The sequence below is a fragment of the Lissotriton vulgaris genome, chromosome 8 (assembly GCF_964263255.1).
Source record: "Lissotriton vulgaris chromosome 8, aLisVul1.2, whole genome shotgun sequence".
Lineage (NCBI taxonomy): Eukaryota > Metazoa > Chordata > Amphibia > Caudata > Salamandridae > Lissotriton > Lissotriton vulgaris.
In genome coordinates, this window is record NC_141696.1 from 1,487,945,804 (window position 1) to 1,487,964,904 (window position 19,101).

The 19,101-nt window shown below is 45.2% G+C and overlaps 1 protein-coding gene across 2 annotated transcripts in view; it reads left to right on the plus strand.

The window, feature by feature from the left end:
* The first annotated feature begins 426 nt into the window (after window positions 1-426).
* The window catches only part of RCSD1 (RCSD domain containing 1), a 256,342-nt gene continuing 237,667 nt past the window's right edge, over window positions 427-19,101 (plus strand). Inside the window, exon 1 of one of the 2 annotated variants that reach the window (XM_086935572.1) lies at window positions 427-590. In XM_086935572.1, the coding sequence (XP_086791698.1) occupies window positions 585-590 (6 nt within the window). In that variant the 5' untranslated portion in view covers window positions 427-584. The remainder of the gene's footprint in view (window positions 591-19,101) is intronic. The other variant, XM_086935571.1, reaches the window with a different exon arrangement.

Below are 19,101 nucleotides of genomic sequence, written 5' to 3' on the forward strand. Positions count from 1 at the left end.
AGGGGTGTGCCTGCCTGTCTCTGATGTTCTAGTGACATCCTTTGCTCACCTCTCTCTGCTCGAAGCACCCACCCCACATGTGGCTTTCTGAGGACCCACCTGCATCCGGCTGGCCCCGAGCGCCCCACGACCTTGTTTTTAACCCAATATGAAGCGCCTTGAGTTCGTGGCGCTCGCCATGAATTCCTTAAATAAGAGAAGAGGCAGGGGCGGGGGAGGGTGCGAGATAGCGGAAGAGCACACCCTGCGCCCCATGTTTGGGCTGCGCCGCTACCCTCCTGCGCACTCTGTCTCTCTGCCGGGATCCCTGCGTGCGTGCTCTCTGGAGAGCAGGGTATCTGTTTAGATTCGAGCTCTAAATTTAGCCCTGATTGCCTGTTGTACCTCCCTCCCACATCCTCCTGCTGTTGTGCCGTTTGTTCGGTCACTCCCTGGCCTGTGTTCTGTTGTTGATCTCAGCTGGGGCTGGACTGTCCCACTGCGGCCTCTTGTGCGCAGGAGGGTAGGGGGCTGTGGGTGGGAGGTCAAGGAGGGGTGCAAGGACTGCTCTGGCTCCTGGACGACGACCCTCACCTGCTGCCAAGATGGAGGTAAAGTGCATTTTCCTCTTAAAAATGTATAATTTTTATATGGTGCATTTTTATGATGTCGGCCCTTAACTTAAAGCATGCGTCCTGGTGTCACAGTGCAGATCTGCAATACTTGAGTTTCTTTCGTCGACACAAACTCGTCTTTGAGAAAAGTTTGCATCTCGAACTTATTCAAGTTATCAACATTCGAAGGATGAAAGGCTGAGCCAGCGCTACTGAGATTTACACAGAACCTGAGCTAATTGCAAGTTACTTTTGAGTGAGGAAAGCGTCTATAGTGCCTACCACAAACGGATTGAACTCTGCGCGCTGAAGTGCATCAGCGGACGCGTGAAAGGATGTGGGCGGGTGGGGGTAGGGTCACCACATGGCCCTATCGCCTCAATTTTCATTTCCTGGGCTTTGCTTTTACATGCCATTGTTATCTGGGGTGCTGGTGGTGCTGGTCCCGTTAAAATGAACCAAGACTACAACTACCAGGATGCACTGGTAAAAGTAAAGGCCACGAATGGGAAAGTGATCTTCTGGTGACATGGAACTATCTTGGGTGTGAGGGCAAGGGTGGCACTTTACTGGGCACGGAAGAAGACCTCACCGCGGTTGCAGGAGTTCAGATGGTTTCTAAGCGCTAAGGGTTTGACATCGGGGGATTGGGTGGCAGTTGTGTTTATGTAGCACGGCCAATGAAGCGCTTTGCGCAGAGCAGAGGGTACTCGAGGCCCATTTACAAGAGCTCGCGGGGTACAGTAGTGCTGTTAATAGAGAAATGCGAACATTTCACAGCAGAGCAGCGACCAGGGGGTGGGAGATGAAGGGGTCGCACTCGCTTGATTTCTCTTCTGAATGTCATGTTAAAGGGATAATAGTCTTGGGCACAGAAACAAATTATGGTGATGACAGTGACGCGATTAGATCATTATTCTGGCTCCTAAGTAAACATCCAAACTTCTGGTGCAACTTTTCAAGGAATGTTCAGTGGGCTCAGTGCCTGCTGCGGAGATTGGTGTGTATGTTGAGGGACTGAGGTCTGAACTTCATAAGGCCTACTCAGCCGTTCATCCTTCTAAGGTTGATAAAGTGTGCACTACCGGGATGTACAATTACAGCAGGTATTATGTAAACTCCAATCAGCAATCAGTGTGACGTAATTCGTCACGAGCTTTGCAAATGGCCAGCTTTGTACACCGAGTGTAATAGCTGCATGGAGCACACTTGTATGCTTGAGATTGTGAGGGTTTGGGTAACAGAAGCACGTGATTTGCCCAGGATCACATGATGTGCTCAAGGGGGAAGCAGAAGTCCTCCTTGTGTAACATTTGGTCTCCAAAGGTGGTAGTGGCAGTGACCACAACCCCACGTGACTCAACCTCCAGTTTCTCCCTCATTGCTTATCTTCAAATAATCTTTGGAACATTATATACTCTTTGAAAAAATAAAAAATAAATAAAAATACACTTCTGGTTGTTTTGCAAAGGTGTGTGGATGTCACGAAAAATCAATTATTTTTTCAATATCCTCCCAAGATGGCTTTGTAGCCTGTAAAGCTGCCTCCTTCGCAACACGTCAGCTGGACTGTTTCAGATTATGTTAATACTTCAGTTTTTCCGAGTTTTCATAGCAGGGTGTTCAATGTTCATGCCTGTTGTCACTCACTGAGTGTTTGCATGCTGCTTCATCTAGTTTTTAAATAAGAAAAAAAAAGTTTGAAAAACTTCAATATCCTATTAGGGTCAGAGGTCAAGCAATGCCACTCCCCGTCATGTCATCAGTGCAGGTGGAATGTGTTATATTTACACCACTTCGTGCATGATTTGGTCGATTGAACCCGCTGTCAACAAGTAGTTGGGAATATAACAAACACGAGAGTCGTACCCGGTCACACTATGCCACCTGTGCCATGGCTTACCGGCGACCTTCATACCGAGCGCGCGGTAATGATACTCTCAGCCGGGGACATATTCGAAGAGCTGGGACCCTTCGGTGGAGTGTTTCCGGGTCCCTTTGAGGCGGTAGGGGGGCCCTGCCTGAATCAATACGGGGTTTATCACCCTCCCCAAGACATGGGCGCGCAGCACGCGCGTGCAGCTGAGCAGGGACGCTGGGCTCTTGCTAGCAGGCAGTGCCCAGGGCTGCCACCGCTTCCGGAATACCCAGAGCTTTAGGCGGCTGGGGCACAGACAGGGCTGCAACTAAAAACGGGCATTGACACTGTGCCCCTAGCGGGTCCTATATTCGTCGCCTTAACTTTAATACTCTGAAGACCACCACCGATTCAGCAGGCTCCGCAATGTTTACATTCACAGTCTTACAATGTCAGAACTAAAACATTAGGAATCCTAACTTTACTACTACTAAATGCCTTCTGTGAATACCAAGAGTAGTACGTTTAGGATTCTATCTCAGATTAGTTCTGTGAATCGGCCCCAACATTTCCAAATATGTTGTCTATAAAGAATGCACTTCTTATCAGGAGCTGGCAAAACATTTCTCAGTGGAAACAACCTACATGCATGCCTAAAGGTTCATTTCCTGCCTGATGGAAACATTTGCAAAACAGGCAAATAGAATACATTGTGTCTCAGACCAAGCAGTAATCGCATACAAAGGGAAACATTCTGGTGTCAAATATTGTGGCACGAATGCCCATCACATCTCTTGTGACACAAAACAAATAGTCCTCAACATTTCTTTGCAATACAATTACATACCATCAGAGTTTATACTCTTGTGTGCCAAGGCCCTGGCATCCTACTTTCAATTGCCCAAATATTCTACAGTGTCGCCTGTTATGTTTGTGTTCTGCCAAATAATCCAGAGGCTTCAGGAATGATACCCACTGTGCCAGCCTGGCAGAGATGATCACGGATGCCCAAACAGAATCCTGTTCAGGTTGCCAGCCCAGGTTCAAGCAGGGACCTTCTATTTTAAGTCAGATTTTGCCATAATGCTCACAAATGTAAAATACATACTGCTATGCCAGGAATATACATGGGCCCAACATGTGTAGCGCCACCACCACTCCAGTATTGTTAATTGCCCCTATCCTGTACAGTACCATTGCCCTACCAGTAATCCACATACTGCCCAAAATCTAAAGTGCCCCCACCATTCCAGGATTCCTAATGGCCCCAATCATGCACAGTACCATTGCCATATCAGTAATCCACATACTGCCCAACATCTGAAGTGCCCCCACCATTCCAGGATTCCTAATGGCCCCAATCATGCACAGTACCATTGCCATATCAGTAATCCACATACTGCCCAACATCTGAAGTGCCCCCACCATTCCAGGATTCCTAATGGCCCCAATCATGTACAGTACAATTGCCATACCAGTAATTCACATACCACCACCATTCCAGTGGCCACAATAACCCTAACATGTACCTTCGCCGTGCCATTAATTCAACAAGTCCCAACATGTAAAGCACTATCGTCACCATGGCAGTAATCTTCATATCTACCAGTATGTAATGTATCATAGTCATTCTAGTATTTCACAACAGTGTCTACCACCGGCAAGGATTGCCACTTACATGGAAAGAATCAGTACTTACCAATAGCACGTAAAGCATAACAACTATTCCCGGAATTCGCATTGGCCCTGGCTTGTAAAGAACCATCATTATGAGTTGGCCCTTTGTTGAAAGTACTGTCACCATACAAGTAGTTTACAGTGGCACAAGCAAGTAAAGGAGCGCCATTTTGTGTCAGCAGCAGATAGTTACCACAAGCATGGAGTACCATCGCAATAAACAGTATTCAGAAATTGTTCCCAGCAATGACGTCATCATTTCATTAATCCACAACTGCCAATTACTTGTCTCTTTCTCCTCCATACACTTTACGCTTACCACCTGCCGCCCTGCGTTGGTGTCACACAAGACCAGCCATGGCCATCTGTAACTCTTGAGAGACATGCCCTGGAAGCTTGATTCGCGCATGCGTACACTTGCACAAAACTGACAGAGAAATGCAAGCCAAAGAAATGGCAAAGCCAATAGGGCGGAGTCTTGCACTTGAACACTGACCAAGGAATGCAAAAGTGGCGCTGTTTTAAGCGTAAAACAAAACAAAATGCTTTTTATACAATTTATGGATACATTTAGGGATTAAATGTGTGATGAAATAGTGTACTTTTCAGACATAAAAAATAGTCCCTCGTGCATTCTTAGGAGAAGCTGAAGGATACGCCCAAACAGCCAATAGAAAGAAGGTAGATTAAAATACTCCTGTCAGCTGATCTTGGATTTGATGGACTGTCTCAAGTCAGTAGGTGAAGGCTCCTGAACCAAAGAAGCCAAAAGCTGAAGGCGGCTGAACCCGAGCCTCTCAGAGTGAACGTTGATTACACTATGTTCACCATGAATGGTCCATGTCCCATCGCAGGTCAAACCTAAGAAACGGGCAGGAAAACTGGTGTGGAAAAGCATTGGGCCATTCTTTTTTTTAGATTGTGGTGTTGCAGTTGCATTCCAGGTCCTTCTCTGCACTATCTACCACTCCTCAACACCAGTCCGAGGTCTGGCCACGTCCACCCCCCCCAAAACAACAAATAAGGATTGTTTTTACCCTTGATAATGTGCAGACGAGCTGAATAGCTGCTTGGTGTTGAAGACGCAACAAAGGTGACCTCACCTGGATGAATAGATGAAGGAAGCAACATGGACGAATGAGGTGGGTGGACTGGAGATGCAAAGAGCATTGAGCCCCCCAGTTATCGGAGTTTATGCCATTTTCTAGCTCTTTTTATTCTCCCTCTTTCATACAACTACCTCTCACAAGTGAACTATCAACTGGATCAGACCACAGTGAGGACATCTAGCATAGAGAACAAGACCTCCACCAGTGCTTAATTTGAGCCAGTGTTTTCCGGTGCTCATCACCAGCACTTAATCACCAACACCAGCGCTTTTTATGAGCACCAGATAAGGACACATTCAGTTACTGGGAGATTGAGTGATTTGCCTAGAATCACAGGATGTTGAGCCGAAGCCGATACTCAAATCTGGTTCCCCAGCTCCGAAGTCGGCAGCTTTGGCCATTGCGCGCCATCCTCTCCCCACTTTCATGGTTAGCAGTTGGTTCTATTTTATGCAGCGCTAACAGGAGAAATGGGCTGGTGCAAGCTGCCTCCTGACGAGAGCCCCATCACTTTTTACAAATTAACCACAGATCTCCACGCTACGCCATAATTTTGTCTAAGCCGCAGAGGTCCTTTCTGAAGGCAGCAAGGACTGGAGGACAGCGATGGGTGGCACTAGAGGTGAAGCTCTTGGAACATGACACACATAAGACCAAACAGCCATAACGTGGCTGTTTTCCAAGTAGTCAAGGAGTCAGATGTTCTGGCAGAGGTGCAGATTGTGGCAGGCATGCAGAGGTGGGGTATTTGCCTGGTACTGTGTGTCAATCATAAGACCTGGAGGTTGATCCAGGCACTAACAAAGTTCCATTGCAGGATGAGCAGTGGCAGGGTGTCTTTTGTTAGCATTTGTAAGAACAGTTGAGCAAATCCTCTACCGCAACGAATTTAGAGACAACATAAACGTCTCCAGCGTTAGAGTTGAGGCATAGATGCTTTGATTCCAGGAATGGCTTAGAGAAGTGAAACTTCCTGGCTCTGCAGAGCATAGCATTCTTGCTTAATGTGTGAGATAAACCAAACTGCCAGACACTCCAAAAATAGAAATAAGCATGAAGGGTAGAGAGGAAGGTGGGTGAATGTCAAATCATGTTTTCTTGCTGTTCCTCCTTATGCCTTTATGTTTTCTAAGAGCAGGGCAGTGCTTAAGTTGTAAAAGAACAAACTTTTGCAATGCAAAAAGGGGTAGCTTCTAAATGAGCGTGCCTGTGCCATTGATGGGATTAGTCACTCATTAAGTCTTCACTCATTGTTTGCACTCATGCATCCATTCATCCATCCACTGACTCATTCTTCTATTCATTCTCTGACACAACCACAGTAAGCCACAAACAAACTCACCAACATATGCAAGATAAATTAAAAGAATACAAGAAGAAAAAGAAAACATGCCGCCATCTAAACATGGAGGGCCTCTGCTTGCAATAACAAAACTAAACATATCAGCAGGTGTCTGCCTTGCACAGGTATTTACATAGTCGTTTGTTCTTTTAGATTTCCAGCATGGCCGCCACATTTAGGATCAATATGTTGCCCATCTTGGAATAGTAAAACAAGGATACACTTTGTGAACAACAACATTCCATATTGGTCTCCTGGTTTAGAGGAAGTGGCCACATGGGATATGAACTGAGCTGCAATTGACCCATTAGCACTGCCTGGAGAGTTATACTATTCACTTAAGGAACATCAATTTAAGAGGAGTAGAAGCAAAGATATTAAAGGGGAACTAAAAGGAGAACATTGAAAATGAAAGGACGGCCAACCAGCCCTAACATTGAAGCACACTTCTTTTTGGGTGGATGTACAGGTGACCAGAAGATGACCATCATTCACAGGACAAGAGAGCCACTGACTAATGTGGACTTAACCAATAACCCAAATTGTACCTGTCAGCGATGGAAGCAGGGTGTGAATGAAAACCAGACTAGCCAATGGCAGAAAAGAGCTGACCCAAAGGCCCTTTATCATAGCCTTTCATAATAAAGAGAACAGGCCTCTAGCCATCGTCATTGGCTTGTCACCATATAACCAATTCAGTCCTGCTTTGCCACAAGCAAAAAAGTGCAATAAAAGTAGTTTTTTTAGTAGAAGCTCACACATTCCTCCCAATTGAATCCTGGAATTCAGGGAGGAGCCTTTGCCAGTGTCTCATTAGGACTCTGAAAGCTTTTTTTGCCGATCACATAAGCTCAGGCAGCAGTTGCACTGTAAAGCCAGACCTAAAAATTCATGTAGAATAATGTAGTCATGGGTATCTGATACTGCTCTCAAACACACAAATGCATTGAAATCTAAAATTGATGATGGAAAGGGGAAGTAATCTTTGCTGCTGCCAGAGAAACAACAGAAACCATCAATTATATGGTTAGCTAAGACACTGAGTATTAGTATCATGTGTGTACCCCTGCAAGTTCAATCTCATGCAGCCGTACTGCTGCGGCAGCTGGATAAATAAACAAAATGACAGCGGCTTGGAGGAGAAGCCCTTTTTTCTGTGGAAGCACACAATGTCTATCCAATCAAAACATGTACCCCTGGCTACCAACATGCGGGTGGAGCCAAAGCCCCTCTGTGTAGTACTCCTAAAAGCTCCTTTTAGGTTGATAACATTATGTATGGCGACAGCTGCACTGTCAAGCCGGACCTAAAAATAGTGTCACAAAGTTTTTCTCCGATGCCAAGACTTTCAAGGCTTGATTCCATCTCATGCCTCTTTCTTCCACCGCTGTCTCTTTAGTTCACTCTTGGCTGCTTGCAGGCTCTGTTCATGCATGTGTTCTCCCTTTCTCACTGTTTTCCTATCCTTCTCTTCCTCATCCTTTCTCCCTATTCTGCTTCTTATCTCTTGCTCTTGGTCAAAGTCCGATGTGATGATAAATAAGTCATAGTGCCCAATAAATAAGCCTCCGTATCCACCACCTGCAATTAGCGCAAACTAGTCCTGTAGATATCAGGTATCAGAGCGCTTTACATGAGCATCAGTTTTGTTACAGATGGACACATCCATTTTTGTTAGGCACGGGGAGATTAAGTGATTTGCCCAGAATCGCAGGATATTGAGCGTCATTGCGATACTCAAAACAAGTTCCCCAGCTCCGAAGTCGACCGCTTTAGCCGTAAGAAATGGAACAGTGAACCAAGGAAAGTAAGGGCAGTGCCAGTGGTACAAACTACAGCACCAGGGGTAACAGCTACTACCTCTTATTGCTACCCCTGGCGCATCCTTATCCCTACAAAAACTAACCCCCCCACCATCTGTCCTTGATGAGTCCACCCCCATGTGTGTTTTCAATAGCTTGTTTTATTTTCTTTAAGGGAGACCTCCAGCAAGGAGGGGCTGATAAGGAAATTATTATTTAACAGTTTTTTTAAATTGGACCTTTCCTTTAACAATATTATGCTAAACTAACACACCTGACAGCACAGCTTTCAATGTTAGTAGAGAACAGATCCAAGGACTTGCAGTTTCTGTTTCTCAAACGTTGAATTGACAACCCCAGCATTCTAAAAAGTTGCAGTGGTAACTTTCTCTTTTAATTAGCTGAATGTTTGAATCTGTTTTAACCCCTTCGGCGCGGGCCTAATTCCCCCGCGGTGCGGGGGGAGGGGGCCGCGCGCGATGCCGCAGTGCTTGTGACGAGCTCGGCTCATCACGCAGCACGGTGGCGCTGTGCTCATGACGAGCTGAGCTCTTCATGGCCATGCCCGTTTCCATGGAACACTCAGCACAGCAGGGGAATTAGACCTGCGTGGGCGTTCCGTGGCGGTCATGACGAGCTCAGCTCGTCATGAGCACAGCGCCACAGTGCTTCATGACAAGCTCAGCTCATCATGAGCACCCAAAGTGTTAGGAAAAGCCCTATCGAATAGAAAACAATATGATAAAATAGGTATGTGTTTCCTTATGTTGTTGGCTTGTGTATAGTGCACAGTCTGGCATTAGTACGACCATCATGGTGTTGCACACGAGACAGTTAAACACCATGAACTGCTGTTTTTATAAAACATAGCTGAATAATGTTTTTTGTTGATTTAAACTTTATTTCCTTTTCCCTTGCCTTGCTCACTGCCACAAATGTTAACAAGCATTTGCAATGCAATCGGTCTCGCCTTTGGGACCTTATATATATTTAGCTATGCAGCACATTAGCCTGGATGATGAAACTTCTACTGTTCTTTAACATGGAGGGAAAGCAAGCACCAAACTGCGTGACACGCCAGGTATGGGAACACATGGAGAAAAATATTGCCTGTCACCGGGAAATGGTATAGTACAAAGCTCTGTTTTTAATATAAAATCAAGGCCTTCAGTGGTCACATCACTGAAAATACAAGATTTGAAAAAATATTATTGTCTACGAGTGCACGTGGAAGACAATTTCTATGGACTGGAATCTAGTCATTCTAGTATTTTACTAACCTCTGCTGGTCGTTTTCTATTAAGAAAGTTAAATTGAGGCAGTTGAACAGAAAAAAAAGTCCCTAAGCAGAAAAGTCCTAGGACTGATCTCCAGTGCCCACAAAGTACATACACATATAGGTATATACTAAAGTATATACAAGAGGTCTTGAATGCTCGACCTAAAAAGCAGAAAGGGGTTCCTCTCTTCTCTTAAGTTTCCGGCCCCATCTCGTTTTTTTAAGGGGGCGGTTCCTAATTCTAGACAAAACTTCTGAAACTTTTCATGAAGTTGTTGAGCATGGTTAATGGCATCCAGAAAATCTGAGTTCATTATTTGAAATGTTTCTCAATGTTTCATTATTTGAAAGGCTTTCAAAATAGGCTTGACACCTGGCAAAAAAAACTGAGAAATAACAGAGACCGAACTGAGTTCCTCAGCCCACGCCCACTGTGTTATATGTAAGTATGTACGTTTATTGTATTTCTATAGTGCAAACTTAGCCCAAATTCACTGGCGCTCTGAACAGTCAAAGACAAGCTAAAAGCCTATGAGTAATAGGAGAGGCAGGAGGGTTGTGTGTGTTAATGCATTGTGATGCTGTGTTCTTTAAAGAGGTCAGTCATCAACTCATTCCTAAATCGGAGCAACTTTGGGGGAGTCCTGATGCAGGGTGGCTCCTCCACTAGGGCGATGGAGCGTTGCCCCACTGCTTTCTCGTAGTGCGAGAAAGCCAAAACATAAATGGTAATAACTTCTATTTATAACCATTTTATGTTTGCTTTTCATTGCGGGTGGGCGGGGCTGCTCTGCTCTTTGAGCAGGGCAGGGGAGGAGTGGTTTGCCCACTCCTGAGTGCACACAGACGGTTGGGTCGGCCCTCTCAGGCCTCCCAAACCAGTCATGCGCACTCTGCCCTTCTCCACAGCCTGCATGGAGAACATGGCCCCCCCATTATCCCCTGACTGGGCGCCGTCCTGACCAATCACAATGCTGCTTGCTGTGTTATGATTGGCTTAGGGGAGAGAGCCTGGCTGCCTGCTTCCTGTTCCTGTCGGAGGCAGGAGAGCAGGAGCTGTGAAGACGTGGGACCCGGCGGAAAGGTAGTTAAAAAAAATGGTTCCCCTGCATAAACCCCCTCCGCAGCCCCCCGCAAGTCACCCCCCCACCCTTGCCCCCGACCGGTGCTACTGTCCTGATGTATACAGGGATATTCTTCCCGATCCTGGGTGCATAGATGGGAACGTTTCTCTTCTACAATGCCAGATATATGCCCATCCTATCCATCAGGCTGGACTCTAACTCTTGCTTTCAGAACTATCATGGGGTTGTCCTTCTTTTTTCTCCAGTGCTGTGAAGTGGCACTGCTGACCTGCAGCGCTTAAAAATAATTAAAACGCCAAAATAAATACATTAAATAGGACTTTAAGAGCTGAGATGATGACTGCAGAACTTTGCAGGAGAGCTCGCTGTGAGCACACTTTGGGCCTCATTTACAGGGATGTGGTGCAGAGCAGTGCAGGAAGTCACCTTGCTGTGCTGCCGGACGTCAAAGTGAAAGAGCAGGAATGCACCGTATTTATCTAATGCAGTGCATTCCTATGCTTTCCCCCCGCACTGGCGCTGTTTCTGCAGCCTAGCGCCAACGCAGGTGCCCTTGCGCCCACGCAGGCGCTCTTGCACCATGGTGCAAGGGTGCCTGTGTTGTCGGCATGATTGTTTTTGTGCAGGAAGGGGCATCTCCCTGCACAAAAACAACCCTGGGAGGCAGGGCCGGACTGGGAACAGAAACCGGCCCTGGCAAACTGCTCAGCCGCTAAAGGGGGCCGATATTGCCGACCCCCTGTAACAAAAAAAACAGCCCCCCAGGGGCTCAAAACCAGCCCCCACCTAGCGGCCTACCGGGGAAACGCCCGGTGCCCGCTATGGCCAGTCCGGGCCTGCTGGGAGGCTTTTTCCTCTTACTATATGTGCTGCAAAATGCATCGGACATGGAAAGAGGACAAAGGGAGAAATACAGTAATTTCTCCTGTTTGCGCCTCCCCTGTGGTGGCTTAAGGTTTGGTCACATCGCCAAGTTTACATGGTTTTGTGAATCTGGGGAAGCATCGAAATGCATGGGTGTTGCAATGCCCATAGAACGCCTCCTTAAGACAATAAGGCAACGCAACGATTTGTGCTGCCTTGCCATACTCCATATCTATGAGGCCATTCAAACCCACTCAAAGTGGATTTACGTGACCTCGTGAATATGGTTTTGTGGGATGCTACGGTGGTGCAAGGGACTCCTAAATGTGCCCCTTACTGTATAATGTTTCTCGTCCTAGCACATTGGTGAACTTGCGCACATGCAGCGTCATGTATTGCTTCCGGGTTTATGCAGCAACTAATCTGCTGGGGACTCTTACATCGTCCCGCCTGGGTTTTGCATACGTTGATTTGAGTACATTTAACTGTAGAAGTCTGGTGAGAGATGTAAGTAGTTCATACTCACACAAAACAAATGTATAAAGTAAATAATTAAGTTTCATTCAAGTTCAACAAGATAAATGACACTTTCTATACTGCATACATATTTTTATTTAATAATAATGAGAGTAGTTTGAGTGGCTAGATCTTGAAGCACTGATAACACACTACTATCCCTGAGATCTTTGGAGTATATTTTATTGTTGGCGTACAGTTGAAAGACAGGGGTTGTCCCTATGGGTTCAATTCAGTTCTTGGTAGCAGGCACTTCAACCGACTAAGGGCCAGATGTAGGTGGCTAAATACTGGTCGGTAATGCCGAAATTCTATCAATTTCAGCGTTACCAACAGGTATTTAGCCATTCCTAATGTAGGCAAGGAATCGGTAAATACCGATTCCTTAATACCGATTCCTTATTGCTCTTGCATTTAAGGAATCGGTAATACCGATTCCTTTAAAGCAATGTAGGAAGCACATTAAAGAGTGCTTTTGAGCCTTAAGAAATCGGTAATTAACACCAACTTCAAGTTGGTGGTAATTACCGATTTCCTTTAAAAAAGCACGTTTTTGCTTTTTTAAAAGTGCCATGTGGCACACATCCATGCCCTTAGGGCATGTATGTGCGCCACATGTGCACACATGCACATTTCAGGGGTGCAACAGGGTGTCCTTTGGACACCATGGCACCCTTGAAAAACCTCCCGGTATTACCGATTCTGTAATATCGAATCGCTAATACTGAATGTCCTCACATTCATTCCTATGGGCCTCCAAGCCCATAGAAATGAATGGGTAGGTATTCCTTATTACCGAATCTCAATTACTGATTCGGTAATAAGAAATATTAAGGATTCAGTATTTTTTTACCGAATCTTTACCTACATAGGAAATACCGATTTCTTAATACCGAATCCGTAAAATTCGGTATTAAGAAATCGGTATTTCATATTTACCTACATCTGGCCCTAAGCTATCTAACTGGCTTCTATTTTTTTTCTTTGAGTTTTATATAGCGCTGGTTAGATCCAAAGGTATCAGAGCCCTTCACATGAGAATAAGCTTACAAGAAGTGTGTGACGAAAGTCAAGTGAGATTAACAAACAGTCATATAGAAAAATATAGGATAATAGAGCGGTAAAGTAGACCACAATAAGGATACAGTGATATAGAACAATAAAGCAACTGGGTAATGGGGAAGGGGACAGCTTGGAGTCTGCGTAGTCGATTAGTCAGGGGACCTTCCCGACGGAAATTGTCAAAGAGGGCTGAGAATTTGGTAGAAGTAAATCCTCTTGTGTTGAAGTAGTTGTTGAGTAGTAGAGATCTGAGGTCCCATTTGAAGCAAAAAAAGGAGGTGTTGTGGCGTAAGTCCTTAGGGAGTGAGTTCCAAATCTTGGGGTCATTACTGGAGAAGGAGCGTGCCTGACATGATTTGTTTTTCAATTTGGGAGGTTTGAGACAAAGAATTGGAGCTTCTCAGAGCCTGGCCTTTTCCTGCTCGCGATACTTTCGTTTCTAGATATTTGGGGGGTTTTGTATGTAGGGCTTTGTGGGTGATACATGCTGTCTTGTAGATGCATCTTCCTTCAATAGGACGCCAAGTGAGGCTTTGAGGGCTGGTGGGATGTGGTCAAACCATTTGATTGCAATAACAAGCCTTGCAGCCGCATTGATAATCGTTCTTTGGGGTGCAAGGTGTCTTTTGGGGGTTCCTGTCAGGACGGCATTGCCGTAGTCAAGTTTCAGGAGGACTAGGGATTGTACTACCATCTTAAGATCGTCAGGGGATTAAACGGTTAGATTTTCTTGAGATGTTTTAGTGTGTAGAGCGCTCCTTTGGCTGTTTTTTTAGTGTCTTCTTTCACTGACAAGTTTTTCTAGTGTGATACCCAAGAATTTAGCGCAGTTGGACAGTGTGGTAGGGCAGTGTAGGGTGTCCAACTGTTCGAGCCATTCTTGGATGGGTAGGAGTTTGTTATTTGGGGGAAGGAGAATAAGTTCAGAATTGTTGGGGTTCAGCTTAAGGTGGTTGATGATCGTTATGTTATGTTTAGTTATATTTCATTTATAGAGCACACGGCTACTCGAAGTGTCCCAGCGCTTGCTCCAGAAAGTTAATCAGCACCCAGATCAGAAGTTAAAAAAGCAGAGTTTTTAGTTTTTTCTTAAAAAGCAGTGGGTCTTGAATGTCCTGGAGAGCCAACGGTAGCATATTCCAAGCCAAGCCAGCTTTACAAACAAAAGAGCTCCCACCAAGCCTTTGGCGATTAAACCGAGAGGTCTTGATCAGTAACTGGTCAGACGAACGTAGTTGTCTAGTGGGTTTATTGAAGGTAAATCTCTTCTGAAGATAGATAGGGCCTAGCCCGAAAAGGGCTCGATGAGCAATGGACAGCATTTTGAATTTTAGCCGAGATTCGACTGGGAGCCAGTGCAAGTTACACAAATGGTTACGAACACTCTGTCTGGATGAAAGTCCCAGTAGCAGTCTGGCTGCTGAATTTTGGACTACTTGCAGTTTCTTTGCCAGGTAGTCTGGACTGCCAACCAAGAGAGCGTTGGCGTAGTCCAATCGGGACAAGATCAGGGCCCGGACCACAGTCTGGCACTAGCCGGCAGAAGAGGAAGACATTTCCTCAAAATGTTCAGAGTGCCCAAGCAGGTCCCCGTCAGCTTCTTCACTTGTGTCGAGGTTCAAGTTTTCATCGATGCCCTTTCCCACGGTGGGATGGGGGAATTCGGGAGGCAACAGCCTTTCTCTGAAGTCCATTGGGAACGAGCTATACAGGAGCACTTCAGATTTTCCTTCATTGGACTTCAACTGTGCATTCGCCAGCCAATGAAACACAGAGAACAAACAATGCTGAGCTGGCCCGACAGAGTCGTCGCCCCCTCTTCCAGGAAAACAGGGGCTGAGGGTCATCCGCATAGGCCATCACTTCAGCCCCCAGTGACTCCGCAAGGTAAACCAGCGGAGTCACATAGATGTTAAAAAGGAGAGGGCTAAGCGATAACCCGTGTGGAAGCCCAGTTGTCAACTGCATAGGCGCAGAGGCACAAGGAGGAAGCCAGACCAGCTGCGACCTATCTGTCAAGAAGGACCTGATCCAACTCAATGCCGATCCCGAAATACCAATTTCCACAAGGTGATTAGCGAAGTTTGTATCTTAGTTAGTGCGACATTAAGATGTCGGATGTTGCTGGGTGATTTTATTCTGTAGTAGAGTGTCGTTGGCATAATGGTGATACTTGATACCAGCTTGTTTCAGGATACTTTTGAGGGGTTCCATAAAGTGGTTGAATAGGGCTGGCGAGAGGATGGAGCCCTGGGGTACTCCTTGTGGTACTGGCGCGGGCTTGGAGACAGAGTTGTTTGTTTTTATTTGTTGGATCAATGTAACAGTAGTGACATTTCTGTAAAGTGGCCTTAACTCCGGGAGAGGTGTGAGCAGTGGCCAAAGCGGCTGAATCCAGAGTACAATGCTCACAGTTCAATCGCCGGTGCCGGCGACAGCTCAGCATCATGTGACTCTTGGCAATAGCTCACTTAATCTCCCCAATGGCCCCCCAGCGCCTGGATACCCTTAGGGGTGATAAATTGGCGCTTTACAAATGTGGAATTATCATCACCTATCACACATCCTTACTTTACTAAAACACCAAGGGATTCCTCCTCTGCGCATTCAGAACTGTCCATACGGACCTCTGTAAGATGCCTGTGGGCGGGGCCTAGCTGAGGGGACGCCTCAGGGTGCAGGGAGCTGTGTGTGTCACTGGGCGCGCATGCGCATATACCATAGTCCTTTTCCCCTTCATGTTTGCGCCTCTGAAGCCTCCTCGGCTTGGTGAGCACTGAAGAAGAAGCTGCAGTAAGTAGGACTTTAAAACAGTGATATTCAAAGTACGGCCCGCGGGCCGCACGCGGCCCTCCTAACCTTTACCTGCAGCCCCATATGCAGCAGCGAAAAGGGGAAACAAGGGAACCCTACTCACAGCGGAACCAGGGCAAAGTGTATATCCAAAGAACAATGGTTCCTGTGGCATACGAATTTATAGAATATACAATACTTGACAGCTTAAATAAGCAATATTCACTTGTAACAGAGAAGGATTTGGCAGAAAAAGAAACACACCTATGCAAAATTTTACAAGAAAGACTTCTTATATTTCATCTCATGAAAAGTGTCCATATTTACAACAGCAACACAAATACAAAAGATTGTATGTACAGTGAAAGGTGCAGTGCGTTCCAAGTGATTTTGTGAACAAAAAACCAAAACAAACACAAATAATAAAGGGTCTATACAGTTTTGCGTTATGGGTATTTACACAGGGAAATGACCAAGCAATATGATACAATAATTGCTGACAGTGACTATATGAAATCACAAATCACTGTGCTGAATGGGTTCCTTCCCTATAGCGTCGACGGCGTTTCGACCTGTTAGATGGAGGTCTCGTCAGGACTAGGCAATGGGGGACATCTAGGGAAAAGGTGAGAGTGAGTGTTAATAGGTGTGGTTGCTGTATTCTACAGTGTTGTGTGGACTTAGAATTAGGGGATTGTAATACCTCGTAGTGTCTTGACGTAGCACAACCCATGCGTGATAAAATAATTTAAATCGGACTTACAGTGTACCCAGCCGGGCACTGTTGAGGAAAAAGGTAAAACAATAGTTAAGATTCACGAGCGCTTGTGGGACAAAGTTACCATTGGCGCCAGTCATGGTATACTAAAGCCACTTACCACTGTGGTTGCTTGTGGTAATTGATTCTGTTGGCACTAAGGTTGCGGTTGGCGAACAGGATAATACCTGGTGAGAAAGGACCATGTGGTAAAAATGTGGTAAAATAACGGGAGAGGGTGGTGTGGGACAAGGTGTCAACAGGGCTTACCTGTTCTATAGACGCGGAGTCGCTCGATCGCACTTTCCCGGTCGGCTGTTTAGTAAACAGTGGAGTTCCGGGTTCTGTGCGTCAGCGCGTTTATAACGTAAAAAGTGCGCGCGCATCTAGGAGGACGGGAATAGTACTGGCGCGTCATTGTTGTCAACTAGCGTTTGGGACGGGTGCGCAAGATAGTGTGGTGTGTACGATATACAAAACAGCTAGCCACGCACTGAAAATAAAGTGTGGCTTTAAATAAAATTGTTTTATCGTAATTACATAAATTATATCCACATGAAAATAAAAGATTACCACTTCATTTATCTTCTCCAGATACAACAGTCATTATCGCTTGTTGGTAAAATAAAGCTGCACAAAACGGTTGTAACAGTGATATGTGCTACCACATTCACAAGCTATTTTAAGCATGATTAAGTCAGCATAATATGTAAAGTTAAAATTATACCAATCATGTTAATGTACTCGTCACAGAACAATGATTATCCCATGCATACAGTAAACCACCCTACGTTATATAGTTATACCTCAGGTTAGTACAGGGAAGTATAGCTAGAAAAATTGTCACACTTAATTAGTCAAGCTGGAGACAAAACCTCTCCATTCGTCAGCAGAATTGAGCCCCTTGTTAATGGAATTGACTCTGTCAATCCAGTGACATTCACGACGTTGTAATATTAGTGAAATGTCACCACCTCTCTCAGGTACAGTAGCAATATCTATGACTTGCCATTTTAACTGGTCTGCAGAGTGATTTTTTTCTTGAAAGTGGCATACCAATGGAGCTGTCAGAACTGCCTTTCGTATGCGACTTCGGTGCTGTCCTATTCTTGCCTTTTTTGACCGAAAGTCGTATGCGTAACGACTTTCGGTACTCATACCAACAAAATCCGGAATAGTATTACGAAAAATTGGGATATCATACAAAGTATTGATCCCACAATTGAGGTGCCCTTGTTTACGTACAAAAGAGGGAAAAATTTGAAAGATCACTTAGTTAGATCTTCCAATGAAAAGACCACTAAGACAGGGAGCACATTAGACACACTGTGGAATCTTCCACCAATTCTAGGCCACCATCCCTGTGGAAACTGTGTGATCTGTCGATTGACAGCAAAGACAAACACCTTCAAATTTGGAAACTCTGAACATACACTAAAGTTCTTTTCCAATTGCAATACACGCAATGTTGTATATTGCATTTGGTGCCCCTGTGGTCTGCCCTACATTGGACAGACGCAACAACCGGTTAAGGCAAGAATAGGACAGCACCGAAGTCGCATACGAAAGGCAGTTCTGACAGCTCCATTGGTATGCCACTTTCAAGAAAAAAATCACTCTGCAGACCAGTTAAAATGGCAAGTCATAGATATTGCTACTGTACCTGAGAGAGGTGGTGACATTTCACTAATATTACAACGTCGTGAATGTCACTGGATTGACAGAGTCAATTCCATTAACAAGGGGCTCAATTCTGCTGACGAATGGAGAGGTTTTGTCTCCAGCTTGACTAATTAAGTGTGACAATTTTTCTAGCTATACTTCCCTGTACTAACCTGAGGTATAACTATATAACGTAGGGTGGTTTACTGTATGCATGGGATAATCATTGTTCTGTGACGAGTACATTAACATGATTGGTATAATTTTAACTTTACATATTATGCTGACTTAATCATGCTTAAAATAGCTTGTGAATGTGGTAGCACATATCACTGTTACAACCGTTTTGTGCAGCTTTATTTTACCAACAAGCGATAATGACTGTTGTATCTGGAGAAGATAAATGAAGTGGTAATCTTTTATTTTCATGTGGATATAATTTATGTAATTACGATAAAACAATTTTATTTAAAGCCACACTTTATTTTCAGTGCGTGGCTAGCTGTTTTGTATATCGTACACACCACACTATCTTGCGCACCCGTCCCAAACGCTAGTTGACAACAATGACGCGCCAGTACTATTCCCGTCCTCCTAGATGCGCGCGCACTTTTTACGTTATAAACGCGCTGACGCACAGAACCCGGAACTCCACTGTTTACTAAACAGCCGACCGGGAAAGTGCGATCGAGCGACTCCGCG